General features: G+C 39.3%; 1 protein-coding gene across 1 annotated transcript; it reads right to left on the reverse strand.

The window, feature by feature from the left end:
- Positions 1–848: 848 nt before the first annotated feature.
- Positions 849–16,133, reverse strand: LOC118340631 (apolipoprotein B-100-like). The gene is made up of 26 exons (XM_035678715.1): positions 16,007–16,133; positions 15,536–15,580; positions 15,194–15,306; positions 14,948–15,093; positions 14,677–14,824; positions 14,134–14,286; positions 13,243–13,367; positions 12,803–12,888; positions 12,245–12,695; positions 12,021–12,135; positions 11,666–11,812; positions 11,343–11,554; positions 10,988–11,207; positions 10,541–10,696; positions 10,242–10,445; positions 9,961–10,128; positions 9,519–9,724; positions 9,159–9,329; positions 8,571–8,701; positions 8,256–8,457; positions 7,925–8,097; positions 7,642–7,817; positions 7,418–7,542; positions 6,915–7,288; positions 2,336–6,795; positions 849–2,212 (listed from the first exon to the last, which is right to left on the reverse strand). The coding sequence occupies exons 1-26, from the start codon at positions 16,059–16,061 to the stop codon at positions 1,094–1,096; spliced, it is 9,681 nt and encodes a 3,226-aa protein (XP_035534608.1). The 5' UTR covers positions 16,062–16,133; the 3' UTR covers positions 849–1,093.
- Positions 16,134–21,391: the final 5,258 nt, after the last annotated feature.

Consider the following 21,391-nt stretch of genomic DNA (forward strand, 5'->3'; position numbering starts at 1 on the left):
GAATTAACTACTTACCCAGCGGTATGTAAAGTAGTTTAAAAGGCTCCACCCCAACAAGTTAGAACATTAAAATGCTGCTTACACATAAATGCATGAATATTTATAATTCAATAATATATTATGTATGATATAATGACAGTCACATAGGACTTTTTTCTGTATTATGAGTTCTTATACTTATACATTTGTATACATTTAGGTGATAAAAGTACTTGCAATGGAGTATTTTTATACTGTTATGTTGTCACTTTGGCTTAAGAGGAGAATCTGAATAAATCTTCCATCACTGCTGATGATTATACATGCCCAATTGCTATCATTGGAAAAATGTATTCATGTATTCCAAAGTACACTCCTCACATTTTAGGACTCAGCTTTATACTATTGTTAACAACTGTCAAACTGACTATATCTGTACTTATTCTCAGTGTTCTGTGATAAGTGAGCTTGTGTGTCACAGAAGCTATTTGTGTCTCTGCTAAATTTAGACCTGAGGATACAAATGATTCATGTGCATATGGCACAAGTGGGTAGGGAGCTTTTTTTAAATTATGCCACATTGTGACTGTGTTCAGTATGTAGTTTATGAGCAATTATATTTGTGTGTTTAAGGGGAAGCAACATTAAAACTAACTAAAGTGCTTCATGTCAGAAGAATGCCAGTTTATAAACCAAATAAAAACACTATTTTGGAGGAACAATGATTCTGAAGACATTTACCAGTCTGAAAATCTGCCTATCATAGTATCTTTCTCTTACACTGTCACTATTATAAGCCTATGAAGAAGTTAGGTCTTCTATTGTTTATATTAAAGAACACATAAGACATGAGCAGAGATGTATGCAGTACAAACTGTCTTTATTGAAGACCACATATTATTTTTTAAATAGTACAAGACACAAAGGGAGCACAGTAGGTCTAAAATAACTGTGAAATAAACAAAATTAATTATGAAAAACAGAATAGAGAGACAAACATCATGGGTACAGACAACACTTATTAGCAGGCAGCTTTGAATTTTGGTAGAATAGATTTACTGTTGTCTTAAACGGTTACACAATAGACACAGTCAATACAAACGCTGTTAGCCAGTTAGTTGAATTTGGCAACAAATGGTAAAGGAATGTTAACCTCCATCTGTCTGTCTCCTACTTTCACAAATGGTTCAATATTTTTACTTTTTTCCTTTAGGGTCTTGATGACATTGTTGTGGAAAGCATTCACACGTTTTACCAATAAGTCAATCCAGGACTGGATGTCAGCTTGAAGCTGTGTACTAGACATGTCAGCCAAAATAGTCTGGAGTTTAGCTCTCACAGCTTTAAGATATTCAATAACAATTCTTTGGGCCTCTTCAACCTGCTCTACAACAACCGCCAGGGCGCGGGAGTTCATGGCATCATTGTATACATCAGTCACAAAGGTGAAGAGTCTTTCTGAGTTCTGAGATTTTAGGGTTTGGAGAAACTTCTCACTTTGTTCAATGGTAAATTGCATGAACGCAGATAATTTGTTAATTATATCTTCCAGCTGAATATCCCCCAGACTCTTCACAGTGACAATCACTTGGTTCTGAATTTTCCTCAAAGCTACAAACAAGTCATCAAGAATTTCTCTTCCACGCACAACATGATTAGAGCCAGGAAGGGTAAATTCAATGGTGTTGATATAATCAATGACTGCTTTAAACATAGAGGTAAAGTACTGTGGAATTTTTTGGACAGCCTCCTCAGATACATCGGCAACAAAAGCACTGCATTTCTGGTAGACCTGAAGTCCAGACAGCCTCTGTTCATACCCAGGGATCTGGAACTTGGTCTCTCTCAGGAATTTAACAACAGCCTCAAAAACAACTTCAACTTTCTTCTGGTACTCTTTGAGGATCAAAATGGTCTTATCTGTGACAGTTGTTAAAACATTGGATGATTTTACTGCTGCAAGGTTATCAATAGCCTTCCTGAACATCACTTTACCCTGGTTTCTAACCTGTTCAAAAGAACCCTCAAGGCTTCTAGCATGTCTGTAGATTGTGTTATATGTCCTGGTAGCAGGCTCAGACACCATTTCCATGACTGTGGGCACCTGTTTCTTCAGTCGCAGCATCATCTCATATGGCATCTCCACATTCCAGGTTGTCTGAAGGTTCAGCTTCTCAGAGTTCATCACAGACATCTTCAGACCCAGGATGTCAATGTCTCTTGTTGGCTCAGACTGTTGAAAAAGGTAAACATGAAACATAAACATATATTACTAAAATATAATAAATACATTATTTACATGAGGTCACAATCAAAGGTAAATAGTAAGCAAACAAGTAAGCAAAAGTTCTCTTACCGGGTAGCGACCATAGACTCTCGCTTTCACTTGAGCTGGGCGCTTAGTCTGCATCTGAAGTGCAATGTGTCCTGCAGATGGAGTGGACATAGAGACAACCAGGCCTTCATCTGGATTTCCAGTAATCTCCTGGTTGATTTCCATTGTCAGGTAGGGCAGATTGACCTTTGCTGAGTTGGTGATGGAGGTATCCACATTGTCATAAGTTAAGAAGATGGTGCTGTCATGGCTTCCCTCTAGGACTGAATGTTTTGCAGACAGGACAGAGGCCATTTTAAATCCATTGACTGTGTTCACATTGGTGTTGCCTTCGATCTTTCCATTCAGAAACTCAAATTCAGAGATTGATGAAGAATCCAGTCTGATGATGATGCTGTCCTGGTTAAGGATGCTGGCATCAGTTTTGAGCGTGATCATTGCTGTTTTCATGGAGAAATCATAGGTCAGATCACCCATTACAGGGATTTTGATGTTTGGGATTTTGGGCAGAGTGATTTTTGGGAAGGTGAGCTTGCTGAGAGCAGATGGAACATTGATGATTGGTTCCACATTAATGTCAATGGTGATCATCTCAGGGTTCTTCATGTACTTCAGCTTGGAGTTCATGTCAAATGTCTGCTGAGTTGTGATCAGGAAGTAGCTCAGGCCAGTGTCTTCCCACAGTGAGAAGTCTTCCACTCTTGGTGTCTTCAAACCAACAAATGGCACAGTTATCTGAGGAATGGTGATAGGTCCCTTCAGTACATCCAGATTCGCTTCTCCATTAATCTGGGAAAATATGTTAATTTCACTGTCACCATTATCTAAGGTAAAGTAATGGGAGTATTTGTACTGGTTGAATCTGGCCAAACCTGTCCAGCTAGCTTGCTGCGCTTCAGAATTCAGGGTAAAAGAAATGTCATTCTGGAGATCCATCTTTCCAGACAGGTCAAATGGAAGGGCAACTTTGGCATTTCCCTTGTTCTTGGTGTCAAACACAAGTTCACTTGGTGTGATCAAAGCAAGTGCAGAGCTTGAGAGAGTTCCCTCAACCTGTCCAACTAGCTCTGCATTGTGAGAGGCAGTGAAATCAATTTTCAAGTCTTCAGCCTTAGCCTGGAACTTCACCTCTGCAATGCTGTTCTTCATGACAGGTGTTTCTGTCTCAACCTTGGCATCAATAATTACATGGCGGAAAATGCATACATCGGCAACCACATTTTGATCCATTTTGAAGTTGCTGCTGCCTGTTGCTCCAGTGAAAGTCACTTTGGTTGTGTGGAGATCCATGACCACCTCCATGTCACTCTTGTGGGTTGCGTCATCTGAGAAGTCCTGAACTGCATATTTTCCATTAGCCAGATTGTTAATGGTCAGACGGGCATTGCCAGCCTCAAGCAGGAAAATGGTCTTTTGATTTAATGATGTTTCAGTGAAGATTTTGAGGGGTGGCATGTTGAGGTTATGTTTGTAGCCAGTCTCCACATTGGCAGAAACTCCATTTTCCGTGGAAAAGATTGCATTATTGACAAGCTCTGCAACATAGAGCTCAGTGTTGGTATTTGCAGTAGTTTCAGCAGAAGCTTCAGCTAACAGGCCACGGAGAGTCATTCTTCCCTTGTGGTCAAGTGTAAAACTTGACTGGTCAACTTTGATGTTCTCAGAGATGGACAGAGCACTCATCTCGGGTACAGCAACATTAGCACTGGCATCCACAGTGAAGTCAAGGACTTTCAAAGTTGATGTAGCCTGTGAGTTAAGGTTCATTTTGAACTCAGGTGTGACTGATGTAGTTGTGGTGTTTTCCAGGTCAGCAGTGGTCCTGAGTGTGTAATGAGGTGAGGTAACTCTGAACTCTCCGTAGAGTTTTCCAAAACAGGGAATCTTGCTAATTTCTGCTACTTTTTCTTTCAACTCCATAGTGAATGTGTCATAATCAAAAGATTTGATTTTCTGAACCATTCTCATGAAATAGTTGCTCATGTCATCAATCAGCTGTTTGAAGTCAAAGGAATACAGTTCATTCACAAGTTCTTGAACAGGCACCACAAGTCTTTTGAGCAAAGGCTGGATGTCAATTGACCTGAGAGCAGCAAAGGCAGACTGAATCTTTTCCCTCACCTGATACTGCTTCATAATTTTAACAACTTCATCCATGATGGCTCCAATCATCTTCTCAACCTCATAGCTAGATAGGATCTCCTCTACTTTGACGATAATGACATTGAACTTGTTGGCAATGTTATACTTCTTGATCCAAGCCATTATGGTGTCCTTCATTGATTTCAACTCATTCATGACTTTGTCAGTTGGGAACTTGGCTATCAGGTTGGTCACAACGTTTTCCATTGAGTTGATATACTTTCTCAAGTCTTGGACAAAGAGGTTGAAGTCAAAATTGTCAATGACCTCCTTCAGTTCTGACACTTTGTTCTGAAACGTGGCACTGATCTCATACTTGGTGTTAATGTCTTTCAGCATCTCAATGCTGTTGTCCATCAGCCTCATCACTGTGGCCTTCATGTTTTCAATAACTGCAGGCAGATGTTCAATGAAAGGGATCTGGATGAAGTGGCTGTCACTGTTCTTGTCATATTTCACAAATCCAGAGATGGCGTAATCGCTGCTGGCATCACTGAGGAGAGGGGTTGAGGCAGCTCCCATCATCTCAATACCCATTCTCTCTGCATTGTTATAGGCACTAATTTCTTGATCAAAAGTGTGCTCATTTACTTTGGATGTCATCTTCAGTGAAACACTTTGCTCTTGGAGGCTCAGCATGCTGTTGAACTTGTTCTCCATATTGGTCTTGATAGTGGGTCTGCCTTCCAGTTCATGGGTGGTTGAGGCTCTGGACTCAAATGAATGTGTGAACAACAGGGGTTCTGCTTTCAGGAGGAATTTGCTGTATAGTTCGCCGCTCTGCTGTCCATACAGGTACACTGCACCATCTGAGTTGAAAATGGCATCAATGTTCAGAGTGAAGGGGGCAGCAACAGTTTTGACTGTGCTGTCCAGGCGAAGAGATGGTGAGTTGAAGTTAGCCACATTGTTGAACTTGACGTTCAGACCAGCAATCTCCATATCAGTGGTATGTGTCATGTGTGTTCCCAGGAGTTTGCCGTTGGTATTGCACTTTGCAGAGAGGACCATGTCAACAAACTTGACTTCATAAGCGTGCTTGAGCTCTTCCTCTGAGAAGACTCCCATCATCGTTCCAGTCAGCTCCATGTTGTAGGGCTCTGCCTTGAACTGGGCATCATTCACAAAGTTAATCTCCATGATCTTCAGGTCATTTTTCACATTAACTGAAGCAATAAAACGCTCCATGTTAACTGTGATGTCATGCATGTAGGAGTTCCTATTGTCGAGGACGTTGTCAGTCTTGGAGTGGAGGGTGAAAGATCTCATTGTAAGAGACAGTGAGTGGGTGTTTTCAGTCCTCATCTCATTGAGAGATCCAACGATGTTGTTGGAGAGGATCAAGCCATCTTCATTCACTCTGAGGTTCACTCTGTTCCTGGTGTTAATGTCAAAGAGGTTACCCTTAAGGACGCTATTGAGATACACTTCTGTGCTTGCAATCTTCCCCTCAACACCGAACTCAGCTTTGTTCTCCTTAATGGCTCCCTTGGTGGTGAGAGAAATGGTGGCACCAGAGGCATCAACTCCACCATGGAAAACATTCTCAAAGGTCACTGGGCTATGCTGAGCAGTTGTGGTACAGCTGGTGGTCAGGCCATTCATGTTCAGGGCCAAAGTTGCCTTGTGAGAGGCAAGGCTTGAAAAGATGTTCAAAGAGGCATCAGCATTGATCTCCAAGCCTGAGGGATTCATGGACCCAGTGAGCAAAGAGTAGGCACGGTTCTCTGTGTCATCAGCTTGATTCTCTATCCTGAGGCTAGCCTGTCCTTCAGAGGCAGAGAACTCAATCTGGCTACGAAGCATTCTATCATCTGCCTTGGTCACAGAGTCGGATTGGGCGGTAAGCTTGACATCTTTGTAGTTAAGGCTAATTTTGGTGGTGTGCTTGATGGGGTCACTGTTGATGTTGGTGTTTGACTCAATCAGAAGTTCCTCATTTGCATATGATGCCTTGATCTTGTTTGCAATCTTCAGGATTTCAGAGTTCACTCTCAATGTACTCTCCAGTCTTGCTTCTTTCTTTGCTGGCTCAACAGAGAAGGTGTGGAGATAGGTGGTGCTAGCAGTCATTGGTCCAACAGACACACTGCCGTCTGTGTTGATATCACCAGAGAGTATGTTTGAGTCTAGGACGACCTGGGTGGTAACAGTCAGAGACGTCTCCAGACCCAGAGGGGCGACAGCGTACACGTTGTACTTTCCTGTTGACATTACATTGTCTGTGACAGCAATGGTTTCCAGCACATTAAAACCTGTGTCCAAGAGCATGTGGTTCAGGGAACCATCAATGGTGAATTTCATTGTTTTTTCTGCTGTGTCTGTGATTTTTGTAGCTCCTTAAAACAGACAAAACAGTGGAAATGTTAAATAGTGCAAACATTTGTTTTGTTTCTCTTGTGTAAAATAACAAATGTAAAATTATTCTTATTAAGTAAAATTATAAAGATTAAATTACCCTCAGTTGAGAAGGAAAGGAACTTGATTGGACTGTCAGCCTGGATGTTGAACTTGGCCAAGTAGCTAGGAGACTCTGCAGTATTGTTACCAGCAGATGCCGTTGCTTCCCAGTTATAATAGTTGCTGTTGACCTTGGCAGACACTTCCGCCATTCCCATCAGAGGCAGGGTGAGATCATATTCAGAAGGAATAGTAAAAGTGGGGATCTGGATCTCTTTTGAGGGAAACTCCATGTCTAGCTGAGGCATGGAGACGCTTGGGGTGGAAACCACTGCAGGTATCCTCAGCTCCTCAGATGATTTGCCTCCAAGTGGCATAGGGATACTGATGGTCAAACGGTCCTGGTTGAACTGGTATCTGAATGTGCTTTCACTGGCGAAATGATGAAAGCAGAACATTTGTTAAATTTAAAACAGACATTAAACAGGTGAGTAAATGTATATTTTTCACAACTTAATCAGGATAAAGCTGGGATAAATATTAGATGTTGGGTTTACTTACAGGTTCATGAAAAGGTTTTCAGGCATGGAAGGCATGGAAGGCATTTCCACATTTGTCATTCTGTTCCTCAGAGTTTCAACATAGGGAACATCAATTGAGATCTTGTCCATCCAGATATCGCTGGCCTGAAAAAAATAATAACAAATTTAGTATTCTTTAGTCTGGAAAAACTAGAACAAAGTCAAGTTCTGCTAAAATAGTTTCAATGACCATTATTTTTTTACCTCAACTGCCTTGTTGATGATATGACGCAGTTTCATGTCAGTCTTGACAACTTGCTGGTCCATGGCATCCTCCACAAACTGCCTGAGCCAGGCCTGGAGGGCTTCAGTGTAAGGCACCAGGATCTTAGTATCAGCATTCATGTTGGACATCAGCTGAACCTCAGCCTGCTCTTCGCCTGATAAACAAAGCATTTAGCACTTAGCATCTTACTTTTACATTTGAGACAGTATAAATTCTTAATCTTTGAAGTCCATTAGCACTATTTTCTTAAAAAAAACATACCATATTTGAATGTGACTGCCTGAATGGAGGAGGTCTCTGGGAGCTTGACATCACTTTTGATCTCCATGGTGAGTCCATCAGCTTTGCTCATTGTAGCGGTGACGGTAGCATCAGTCTTGAGTGAGGGGACTAACAGCTGAACCTGCAGCATGCCATCTGTCATGGCCTGAAGTCTGTGAATAATAAAAAATAACATGATCTAGTCAATGATTGTATATCAAAAAATTGCATAAAGACTGTGAAATGCGTAAATGAGTACACAGCTTTAAATAAGATATATTATATATCGACAGTGTGTTTGAACAAACTCTGGCTGGCTGGGTTGACTCACTTGGCACGGCCAATCAGAGAGAGCTGGGGCACGTTCTTGTTGGTGATCTCCAGGGTAAGGGTTTTGCCTTTGGCACTGCTGTCTGTCAGGCCAATCTTAACTCCGGCCTCAACATCAAAGTCAGGTATCTCGATTTGGGTGGTGAAAACATTCCTGTTCCTGTTGTACTTCATGGTGGCTGTAGCCTCGGTAGGCTGAGCACCTAAAGCCACACAGTTAAAAAAAGCATAAATTGATTATTTATGCATGTAACCCTATAAAATAAAAAGAAAAACTGAAATCAATGTAATTGTTTTCCAAATAAGATGCTCATACCCTCAGCTTTCAGGGCAAACTTCAAAGAATCAACCTTGTGGCGACCATCCTTTCCTTCATTGAGAAGTTCATAGGCAATGGTGGCTGTGTACTCAGAGACCTCTTCAGAAGGATGGATATCCACAGAAAACCTAAAGAAAAAGAACAAAGTTAAAGTCTCCCAGGATGTTGTACTGTGTATCTAGAAAACTACAAAAAACAAACAAACAAAACAACTCACAAGTATTTACTATATCACTTTTAAATTCTGAACAGTATTTAAGAATGTCATACCAGTACATGTACACATTTTTTTATGATAGCTCTGCAAATATGGAGGGGGAGACAAATTCTAAAATCAAAATGATGTGAATGAAATGAGTGGTGCAGTTTTGCCTATTCATACCTACTCAACCCATCTACCTTTCAACTGTCCCTTCATCATTATTCCCATCCCAACCGACAACCTCTATCTTACTGAAATATTGCACATTACACAGACGAGACACTATTAAATTTCCTTGTGACTTAAAGAATGATAATTATTCGGTATGCTGCCATCAGTGAAATTAAAATAAAATAATCACAGATCTTCAAAGAACAACTTACTCAGTCTGTCCGTTCAGGGGGAAGTAGGGAACAGCAGCATTGTCACGAGCGTTAGCACAAAGTGTTTTGGTGCAGTATTTGACTCCAGAGAAGAGAGGTCTGCAGCTTGAGTCGCCCTCTGTGTGTGGGATCATTGCTGCCTGACCCGCGCCAACAATCAGCACTTTATTGCTGTTTCAAAGGAAAAAAACAACAACAAATCAGTTTAATGACAACATGATTCAATAAAGATCACATACAATACAATATGGTGCCACATGTTGAAACACACTAAAAACCCTACTAGTGGCTACTTTGTTTCATTGCATTCATTATTATCATTAAATATATCGCATGAATGCATTTTATGTTATTTGTTACCTGATGCTGAAGAGCTTTGTGGTTCCTTGTGGGGCGGGGATGGAAAGCTTGACCTGGCTTTCCTCCATGCTGATCTTGGCATTGAGCACGCTCTCATGGTACATGTTGGTGTGCATCTCAACAGTGGACACAACAAATTCAGGGACATTGACTCCCATCTGAGTCACAAACTCAACTCCAACAGAGGGCATGAACAACAGCTCCTTCTGTGAACAAAAACAGATCACATGAAATTAAATCGGTTGCAGTCATGAAAAAAACAAAAACTATTAGACTACTACTATTTATACTCATCATTAACATTATTATTATCTTAACTTTTATTAAATCTATGCAGGACATTTTAGGAAATACCTCCATAAAATAGAAACATAAGCATAATAATAAAACTATATGATAGAGCATTGATTATGAGGTTAAGGACAAAAGATGGAAAATATACCATGTTTGGAGCCAGACGAAGGCCTCCCTTTGCGCCAGGAGTAAAGGTGCCAGACAGAGCAAATGTCAGAGGCAAGCCAGATGCTGTTGGGATGATGAATTTGTTGTCCATGAAGATGTAATGGGCAAAGATCTCATTGTTAGTGCTGGACATCAGTTCACCCATGACCTGATAAAAAGAAAACAGCCAAGTTGAATTCTCCCTCGTTGTGTTATTGAAAAGGAGTTGTAATTAGTTGGACAGGCATTATAAGAACAGATAACAGGAATGCAGAAAGGTACCTTGGTGGGAATGATCTTCATGAAGATATCTGCATACATCATTGCGTTATAAGCAAGAGACTTCAGTTCATTGCCCTTGATGTAGCCAAGCTCAGTGCCCATGATCCTCAGGTAGGCCGTGGCCTCTGGGGACTCCTGACTCTGCAGATCTTTAACCAGCTTGTTGAAGTTGCGAACAATTTCTCTGACAAGATTTTCGGGAACCTTAGGAAAAAGTTGTATTAGTTGCGGTGGTATGAGTGGAATCAACAAAATAACTCTGAGAGTGTTTAACTTTAATAATTAAACACAATATATACCTTCCGTCCTTCTGACTCTGTAGCAACCCATTTATCCAGTTCTGGTATCTTGTCTACAGCCCAGTACAGAGTCTTTGCAACAGTGTCAGGGAAGAACCCGTTCTTTCCAAACAAAGCATCAATGGTTGGCTCGAACCCCCTGCCTTCCATGCCAACCTATTGGAAAAATAGAACAGATTTAAAAACAGTGTGGGTTGTGTCTGAATATTGGCCAAACTATTCTCTTATAAATGCTGGTTAGCTTTAATTTCAGTAGCAGATAGGTAGTATCAGCCAAACAATAAAGTCAAATACACCAAATAATAATTTTAAAAATAATAAGACATACATCAATGTAGTTTTTTTTACTCTTATTAAAGTTTTTCTGCCAGTGTTTCTTATAAGTGTAAAATTACAATTTGATGCAACAATAAATTAGTGATTAATATGACCTACAGTAATACATACCTCCCAAATGTTCATGTTGAAGCCAAAGGCTTTCAGGGTAGTTTCCAGCAAGGCCTCCCTTGGCAACTGGCTACTAGGATCAAAGACAATGTTGCCCTGAATGCTGGCCTGCAAGTCCTCATGTGCCACACCAAGCTTGTAGTTGCGAGACTTTGTGGTGAAGTCGTTGTGTGTGGTGACGTCAGTGTCCTGCAGGGCATCCATGATCTTCTTACCGAGCCTAGGGTAATAATGAAATGTAAAACAATCAGCTGAGTATAAGTATATAAGTATATTGTTAAATCAGCTCAATATCGTAATGAAATAAAGCTTAAATTGTGCCGTAGATTGAGTAAGTAAGTTGCTTAATTCTTACTTTTGGGTCTCAGAATCAGTGGAGGAAATGATGTTGTAGATGTGGGAGCTCACAAAGGACTTGATCTGTGTGTTCTGCTCCTGGTTAAGCAGCTTCTTGACAATCTCAATGTCACTGTCCTGGGGATCCCTCATCAGGATCAGGTAAGCTGCCAAGCGCTTCTGCACAGCACCCTTGGGGTACTGGCAGACCCTCTGGAGGTTAGAGCGAATCTGGATAGAAAAAAAAACACTAGCTTGTTTGTCACTGTATTTCATGAAACTCCACACTACAAAACTATGAAACTAGGATACTAATCATCTATGGAGGGGAATGTTTGTTACCTCATCAGTCACAGACATGCGTCTGAAAGCCTGGATAGCGGCCAGCTGCACAGACAGTGTGGTTGCTGGCTGTCTCATGCACTTCAGCAGGGTGTTCTTTATAGCAGGGTCAGCAGCCTCCATTGCATCTCCCATGTTACCAACAACCTGGAAGGAATATTCAGTTCAATTTACTTAAATTCAATTCCATTTGAATTATTTCAGGTTTCATATGTTTTCATATAGAACCAATCTAGACCTTATTATATGTTATTATTTTGAATATTTTAACTTTGCATGATGCAATTAGAACAAACATGGGAATAAAAGTTGCCATATTTTTTTAAGCAGTCTATGTTCATAGCTGGTTACCTACCCTCAATGTCAGGAAGGTCAGATCTTTCTCCCCAGCGCAGTCTGCGCCCAGGAGAGAAGCCATAAACTCAGAGACAGCAGTGATCTCGGGGGTGACGCCTTCAACCTGGTATAGTCTAGTGACAAAGTTAGGCATTAGTGTCAACAGAAACCACCACTTACTGCTGCAGTATTATGGAGGACTTTCCTGAATATTTAAAAACGATCACATTTAAGTGTACTTACTTTCTGACTGCATTGCTCAGAGCATACATGATGGGTTTGCTCTGTCTGTACTGAGCCATTGCCAGCATGTCTTTCACCATGAGGCGGGAGGGGTTAGGTAGCAGTCCCAGGGCGTAGACAGCAGCATCGACCTCAACAGCACCTTCGTCAAAGGTTCTGAGAATCTTCATCATCGCGCTTGTGCACTCTGGGGTGCCGCACTGAGCCAGAGCTTGCCATGTCAGAGACTGGGACATGTCCATCATCTCAACTGTGGCAGATCCCAGGACATCAACCTTCAGGCCGCGCAGCTCAGACACCAGCTTGTGGAAGAGACTGGCACGCTCCTCGCCTTGAGTGGTCTGTGACAGGGTGTTCAGCTGCTGCATTGTTGCAATGGCAGCATCCTTGGTCTGCACAGGGGACTTGTTGTCAGCAACATCCATGGACAAGAACTTGCGGTTGTCTTCATCTGCACAGAATGGTATCACAAACAGTAAGAAAAGGCAGAAATGCTTGACACAAGCTTGAGTACATTTTTATATTTTACAAGCTATGTTTTAAAAGTGAAATACTCACTGCGGTCAAAGACTCTGTCGTTGATCTTGGCGGTCTCCCTCAGAGTTACAGTCTGCTTCACCATTGTAGAAATTCCATATTCATTCCTGTTTGCAAAGGACATTAGACATTTGCAACACATTCACCATAATAGGAAATAATTACTAATTACTGCTATTTTTTTATTGCAACAACCTCCATTGGTCTGTTTGTAACTTTTTGTAACAAATCCTAAAATGTGCTTCAGTTTTCAAGCAATTAAATGTTCATAATAAAGCACAAAATAATTCATACAAAACATACAAAAAATTCAAGTATTTTTCTATGTCATATACGAGTCAAGACATTCCCTAAATAATGAAACAAACCTACAATTCATATAGTATTGCGCTCTGCCCTCTGTAGAAATGGGTCACTTTAAATATATAGATAGTTAGATACTTCATTGTTTTAAAACTTACTGGTGGGAGAGGGGCAGGAAGATGTGTTTCTCTGTGCAGATTCCTCTGGTCATGTGCTTCTTCTGGTTGTCAAACTTGTAGTTGCAAGACTGGGTGCTGCTAATCATCTTAGACAGAGGGTAGTTCTGATGGTAGAAAGACAACATCAGTGTTTTGTTATATGATTATGAGGAAGAGCAGACTGCTAGAAAATAGAATAGAATAGTTAGAAAATAGTAAAACAAAATAGCACACATGAAGATGTTGATTTGTTTTCAGTTTTACACAGGCTGCTTTTTGTTCCTGTCTGATGTATATCATGGAAATATAGCTCCTTATAAATGATATTATGCTATTAAGAGGGTGTTTTTTAAAAATGTATAATAACTTTAAAGCATTTTCTATTTAGAAGTGAGTGTTATATACACAGTCTAACAAATCTGTAATGGTGACTGTGAGGTTGTTGCTTAAAGAGGCCATATTATCCTTTATGGTGCTTTCCCTGTACTTTAATGTTTGAGAAAAAGTAGTATGACAGAAGTATTGTGTGTGTTAAAGGTCTGATTAAAGTAGTCAGTGAGTCCCTAAGTCCATGCCAAAGAGAGTTACTGTCTCCCACACTGTCTCTATAGGCTAGGTGACAGTACAGTCTTGCCCACTGAAACCTAGTAAATCTGCACTGTGGGTGGTGCCTGCTCAGGGGAACTGACAAATCAGTGTGTCAGACAGAGGGTGAATAGAGGTGATGCAGCAATGGCTAGTATGATAAATACTAGCCATAAAAATAATGTATTTTGAACACTGAAGCAGGTAAACCTATTATACATATATAACAATAGGTTAGTATTATAACCCCCCAAATACAAGCATGAACCTGAAAATGAGTATAACACAACCTCTTTAATCTCTTACCATGCCGGTGATGAGGGCCAGTGGGCTGGTGTCCTGTCTGCGGGCAAAGAATGAGCTACATTTGGAAAGATCCCTGCTGACAGTCACATCAGTGGCGATGTCCTCTCTAACGTTGACGGTGAAGTCAGTGGGGCAAATTCCATGCACGGTGGACTGGAAATGATGAGAGGCATCGTCAGCATTGAGGATGTTGGAAACAATTCAAAAAAACAAGGTTGCAAGAGTTGGAGTGGTGAACATGATTTATGTCCTTTAGCAATTTCCCTGAATCGGATTATCAATTGATCTGACAGATTCCCCCCCCCATTATGAGAACAGGTGATGCCATTAGAAAGATAAACTTATCTAGGACTTTGACCTGCAGCTGAAGACACTCATGGTGAGAACATGATGTTACAGGAGTTTATCACCGTGACTGGGGCACCTTATCTACTCATTGTGCAACTTGTTTATCTTTGCATGACACAAACAGAATCAATCCCGACTTGGTGGCCTGAATTGATTAACAACTGCTGTAAATACTGACAAAACAAGGGCAGCTACCATGTATTTGTTGCTTTCCTCCTCCATTACTGGCACAATGAGAGCAGAGACGATTCCCCTCTTGACGTTCAGGATGTTGGCAGGCTCATCATCCTCAGGGTAGAGTCTGATGTGAATTTCTTCTTCAACTGTGATCTTCAAGGGGTTCCTGTTGACGTGGACAGATCATGATTTACAACTTTGCCATTTAGCCCATCCTCTACTTTCATGTCCTCAATTCCTGCTACTTTTCTGATCAGACTGAATAATACTGATATGAAAGGTGACTCACTTGGCCATGGCAGCTCTGAAAGCCTCAGCTCCATCAGCAGGACGGTACACTTGGTTCCCTTCTGCATCCACACCAGAAATCTCGCTCAGAGAGCACTCTGTTGTGCGAAGGATGAAGCTACAGGTCTGGGGCACATCAACCTCAACCTGGGCAGCAGATAAAACATCAAACATTGTTGTTAGTACTACTGTATTTATTCAGGGTCATGAGACTGTTTGCAGTAATGATCGGGGCTGTGAAACATACTTTGCAGGAGACTTTGGGTCCGCTCTTGTTGTCCGTTGCTCCAGTCACGCCATTAAGGGTCTCAGCTTCGTAGTCATACACAAACCGCCTGAAGTTCTTGAATCTTTTGGCCACTAAAAAGTATTTGAAACATCAGTTAGATCCCTGTAATGTTGATGTTTAGAACACTTACATGACAAATTCACACTTCATATACCTTTAAGTACTTTAACTGGATAGTTTGATACTCAGAAAACATAAAAAAATGATTACTGACAGGTGAGCTCATCAACACACTTATCAAATTAAAACACATCTTATAAGAGTAATTTTTAAAACAATGTTAAGATAAAAACAACTTACAAAGGCAAACAGGAGATTGTTCCTCAACACTTCCCACATCTTGCTCTGTAATGGATGAAAGACATTGTTTCCTTGAAATTTTAAAAAGCCACAAGCTGCTCTAAATCTTAACTAAGAACAATTAAATACTTTAACTAAATAAACTGAACTCATAAATTCAGTACTTAAAAATATAAATATACCACTATTAACTGTTTATTTGTTGTTGTTTTAAACTTAAAATACTGTATTGTCAGTCATTAAAAAAAAAATTTGAATAACATCACAACTAATACAACTAAAATCACAAAATGATGAATGCTTTAGTACCAAACACACTATTAAATCTTACAAAAGTTCTTCATTTGTCAAAAAACAGCATCATCTCATCACGACTCACTTTTTTCTCAAATAGACTTACATATATAATATTATACTTTTAAATTCTATTAGCTTACAATTAGCTTACAAATAAAAAAACACAATACTTACGGGCTAGCGTGTAAGTGCCCAGCAACAGCAAAAGACAGAGCTTGGTATTCTCCATGATGGGCTTAGTAAAGCCCCTGGAAGCCTTGAGGAAGGGAGAGTCTTCCTCTTTCAGTGAAGACTAATTCTTGTGCTTCGGTCCTCTGGCTTTTATAGTTCTCCAATCTTAGTGTATGTGATTACCTGGACGTGCAAATGTGTTGCCCTGGTTCCAAAGTCTGAGCAGTCCTTGTGGCAGGCCAAAGGTTATAACGTTTCACCAACTAAGACTTGTCTGTCAGCACTGAGTGGGGGTGGGTCCGTGTGATTATGTTAAAATACCTCTTCAGCTCTTGTTTTATTGTTAGGGGGTTGCTTTCCTGAGACATTAGGCTGATTGTAATTTGTTAAGGAGAAATGTACATGTTAATGTCTATCATTAAAAGAAGTCACATATATCTCATTTTTTAATCAGAGCAATGTCATATAATAGCTCGTATATCCTGAATCACTAACTTTGATTGCTTGTTTGTGCTGCTCAAAGGGCATTAGAAACTAGTGAACTAATTTAGCATTATCAGAAAGTAAGGGGAGGCTTTTTTTTAAACTCCAGTTGTGTGTGTGCCATTTTGTTTTTCATTCTAAATGTTTCACCAGTATTGCCTTCAAGTCTTGTTTGATTTTGATTATTTCAGAGGTGAGATTTTATGTTGAAAGACGTTGTTCAACCAATTCAAAAGACAGTCCTTTATATATTAAGTTTTTAAGTAAAAGGTTACAGTATCCTTTTAAACATCCACACATACATGAAGGCGTCTTACAGAACGTTAAGTGAACCTTTGCCCCAGGACTCATGAACAATATGAATCATATTGACGCAGAATTGAAACCAGTCACCTGCTGCGTTTTGTTATCAGTACTTGGTGTCTGTGATATTATATTAGATATTAGAGCATGTCTTAAAGCTCATCCATTGTTTCTTTTCTAGGTTGTTTCAGGCCATGCTGATCATCATATTTTAAATATTGTACACAAACAATATCCTATTTTATTATAGCATGATAAGCACAAATGTAACAGATAACATTAATAAATGCTGCAGGTCAGTTCCCGAGCCAAGTCACAGCGAGGCCCATTACAGCGACTATACTGTATGTTAGGCAGTGGCGGACTGAATTATGTAAAGTACATTTGCTGCAGTGCTGTACTTAATTACAGATTTAAAATATGCATACTTGAGTATATCTACTCCACTACTTCAGAGGGAAATATTTAATTTATTTATTTTTTATTTGTGACAGCTGTAGTTATAACTTTACAAATTAAAAATGAGTGGATTTGAATGTGTTTTAATGAGTCGATTCATCAATTGATTGAATCAATCAGCAACTGTTTTAATTACTGATTAATCGTTTAGGTCATTTTCATGCAAAGATGCCTGAAATGTTTTATGGTTTTAGCTTCCCAAATGTTTATTTTATTGTGTTTTGTTTATTTTTCTATTCCTAATAACTATTACAGTAAACTGAATAATTTTTGTGGTTTGGACAAAACAAGACATTCATTATATTCTAATTAAATGTACTTTGCATACTCACAGGGGCTATTTATCTGCATTAAGTAGCCTACTTTTGATACTTACAGTACATTTTCTTGATAATACTTTCATACTTCTGCTCCGCCTTCAATACAATTCAGCTTAAAGGTCCAGTGTGTAAACATTTAGGAGGCTCTATTGAGCAGAATGGAATATAATATTCCACAGGTATCGTTTTCGAATTAGTGTTAATCCCTGAATATAGGAAATGTTTTTGTTACCCTAGAATGATCTATAGATGCTTCCATGGAGTCTGCTCATCCACATCAGTTGTAATGTATTTTTACAGTGTTGTGTTGTTTTTTTATTTACTTAAATAACAATCAAAATACTTCCTCCATTACAGATTAGAAGCTACAAACATGTAGACAATAGCTCTTTCTTGAACATAGTTTAAGTGTAATTTTAGACTGCAATGACGTGTACGAAATTTAAAATGATTTTTGACATTTGTCCAGTACTCTTAAAGGTCCAGTGTTTAGCATAAAGTGGCATATATCAGTGTAATTTCAGAAACACACAAAAAACACAAAAACATTTCCTATATTCAGGTGATTATACACTAATGAAAATATAAATAATATATTCCATTTCTGCCAATAGATCCACCTAAATGTTACACATTGGACCTTTAATAGCGAAATTTTATTCTAATTTGACTAAAAACTAAATATCGAAGCTTTATCTAAGTTATATGTTCTACTTTATATCTTATTTTTCAAAAATAGGCTTCAAGTATGCTTGGCTAAATAAATGCATATGGAAAGGGTACAGTTAGTAGACTGAGAATTCAAAGAAAAGCCAGAGTCAGATTCAATCACCTGAAATTTGTTGAAAGGAGACAAACAGTACTTTGTCTACTGAACTTTGTTGATTAGAAAACTGGCGTCTCAACACTGGTGTCTTAGCATTCTTGGCTAACCTTTCACCTCCTAAGAGAATCCAGTGACGGCTGTTTGATCAGGATTGCAACACAGGTGAACTCAAGATAACTTAATTGGGAAGAAGAAGACAGTCTGACATTGCATAACAGTCTAACAGCACGGAACATAATGATTACAGTATGTAGAAAACATCTCAGTGGGGCCTGGAGCAAATGGCGATAATTAAAAGTTATATTAATGCAATAGGACAATTAAAAGAACAATTAGAAATCTGTGCCCAACTCTTCTTTTGTGGGTTGTTGTGAGAAGAATATAAAATACCCATAGATCATACTGATTTCTCTCATTACACCTTGTTCCTGCCTTATAAATCACATTTTAACTATGCAGTAAATTAATTATGAAACATGTTTTGTAAATATAGCACCATAAAACAATATTAGAGTCAATCCTGGTTAGCACAAACACTTGATTGGAACACTTTCTGTCATATCAAAACATGATCCACAAATAGGGATCATTAAAAAAACTCAGATATATTTTTGTGCCCGATGGACTCTTGAGCTCAAGTCAAAGTTCATTGTGAGAGGAGTGACAGCAATGTATAGAAATATATAACACTCAGACTTTTATTGAGTATATGAGTTGTGTAGACTGGATTAGTTTTTAGCTAGATGCACCTAACAATATGACAACTGAGTATTTGATAGAGATGAGCTCATGTTCAATGTGACTGTACGTTCACACTGCAAGCCTTAGCACTCAGTGCTCAGATCTGAATTTTGTTGCTTGGTCGTTCACAATGCTGTTTAAGTGTGGCCCATATCAGAGACCCACAAAGATGAATGTCAGTCTAAAGTGACTTTAATTTGGACCACAAATGAATGTGGCCAACATCAGAACTGAAAAGATCCATGTGGTTTGTGCTGTTCACACTGTCATTAAAACAATCACATCTGAGTCACATATGAGCAAAACAAAATTAAGATTTGGGTCACTTTGGCTCACTGCAGCCTGAACGCTGCCTTTATAGGAAAGAATTACAAACAAAATCTGGTGTCAATTTATGCAGCATCTTCCCACAAAACTGTTAACAGAGGATTATATAACACAACCTGAGAAACATAGAATACAAAAAGGAATATGATATAAAGACAACACAAAATGAGAGCAAAATCAACTAAGAAAACCTAGTAGGACTATAAGTTATTTTTAAGTTAGTAATTTTTAATTTAGGTAGCAACTTGTGGAGTATCAGGCCCTAAAAAGGCTTATACCTGTATTATAAAGGAACTGCCTAATTCGGGGCTGTAATGCTCAGTAACTGTAACTAACTTTAGCTGTTACTCCATGTGTTTTTCAGAAGTTCGTAATTATATATATGTCTGTATTGTATTTTGTGTTGTAATTAAGATGAGGAACTACATAATATGGTGCAACTTACCAGTAATGTTACTGTCACCAAGTGCTTGCTCATGGTGGGAACTGTTGGGTCTTTGTAAATAATTACATAAGGAGTACGGTTTGGACCTGCTGTATTTATGTCCTGAGATAACTTTTGTTATGAAGTGGCGCTATACAAATAAAATTGAATTGAATTGAATTGATGGTCAATGTACAGTAACTCATTACTAGTTATATTACATTAATAATATTACATTCCCATGTAACTAGTAGTGTAAATAATTAATATTTATATTAATATATATATATAATATTAATATTACAGTTACCCCTCCCAAAAATAATTAGCAACAACTTAATTTTTGTTGGCACCCCTCCTACTAATTTGAAATCTAACAATCCAATCACATCCTTGGATTTATTTTTGTAGGAGGAAGCTAGCTTGGAAAACAGAAACGCTTACATTCAGCAGCTGGAAATATTCCTATTACTTTGATTTTAACAAAAAAAACTTTTACTACAATTTTAATCATCATAAGTCAGAATTTTGGGGAGAACTGACACAATTGCCCATTTTTGTGGGGAGAACCAGAAAAGTAATATAGCTAGTAGCGTAACTATTGTTGGCAGGAAGTAATACGTAAAGTAACAGTTACTTTCTAAAAGAGTGATGAGTATGTTAGGTAACTGCCAACAGCATGATCCTCACCTGGATAAAGTACATTGCTGGACCAGGGTTGCCTTTAAGGTGTGGTTTAACACCTGTGAACTCCATCTCGAGAAACATGCAAAAATATTGAAATGGGTGGCATATGAGTCACTGACCTGCAGAGCTTCTCAGTTACCATCACGGTCTTAGATAAAGCGATGTCAGGCAGTGGGCACACCCAGATGGTAGTTACAGCCTACTGCACGTATTGCTGGGGACTGAAGGGACGGGCCTACAGTCTGTTTACCGCACATCTCTAAATGCATACAGACTGGGAGGAGAGAGATGTGCTTCAGATAGTTTCCCAGCGGTCAGAGACTATGTCAACAACGGAATCAACAGCAACACATGACAGGGCATAGGGAGTTCCAACTCATGATTGAGTCGATAGGTGTTAAACACCGGAGTAATCGAAAGGTACGAACACGACAGATTAAACACTATCCTATAAATTTCACAAATTAATCAATAAGCACTACAACACATTCGCCAAAATGGAAACCATTCTACTCTCCAGGTTAAGCGAGACACAATGGGGAGGGGGAGGTCTGCCTGGGATATAGGATCCTGAGACGGACATCACTAGGAGATAAACTGTCAGATTGGGCGGGTACAAGAGCTACAGACACCCAACTTACCGGAGGTCTTTAGCGTAGAGATAATGTCTGTTGATGGAAGGAGACAATAATAAGGATTTTTTTTTGCGAGTGCTGCAAGTTAAAATGAAAATCTAAAGAGCAGGAGGTTAGTCCCCAGGGAGCATGAAGATTAAATATGCTGAGAGACATAGTTTGGACGTGTATAAATGGCTAGAG

The sequence above is a fragment of the Morone saxatilis genome, unplaced genomic scaffold, assembly GCF_004916995.1.
Source record: "Morone saxatilis isolate NCDOM2014 unplaced genomic scaffold, NCSU_SB_2.0 Contig7, whole genome shotgun sequence".
Classification (NCBI taxonomy): domain Eukaryota; kingdom Metazoa; phylum Chordata; class Actinopteri; family Moronidae; genus Morone; species Morone saxatilis.

Coding starts and splice junctions, on each gene's coding strand:
- LOC118340631 (XM_035678715.1), bottom strand. CDS start 16,061: ATGGAGAATACCAAGCTCTGTCTTTTGCTGTTGCTGGGCACTTACACG. Junction 11,555..11,665: donor GCATGTCTGTGACTGATGAG/GTAACAAACATT, acceptor TTTTCTATCCAG/ATTCGCTCTAACCTCCAGAG. Junction 7,818..7,924: donor GGCAGTCACATTCAAATATG/GTATGTTTTTTT, acceptor TTTGTTTATCAG/GCGAAGAGCAGGCTGAGGTT.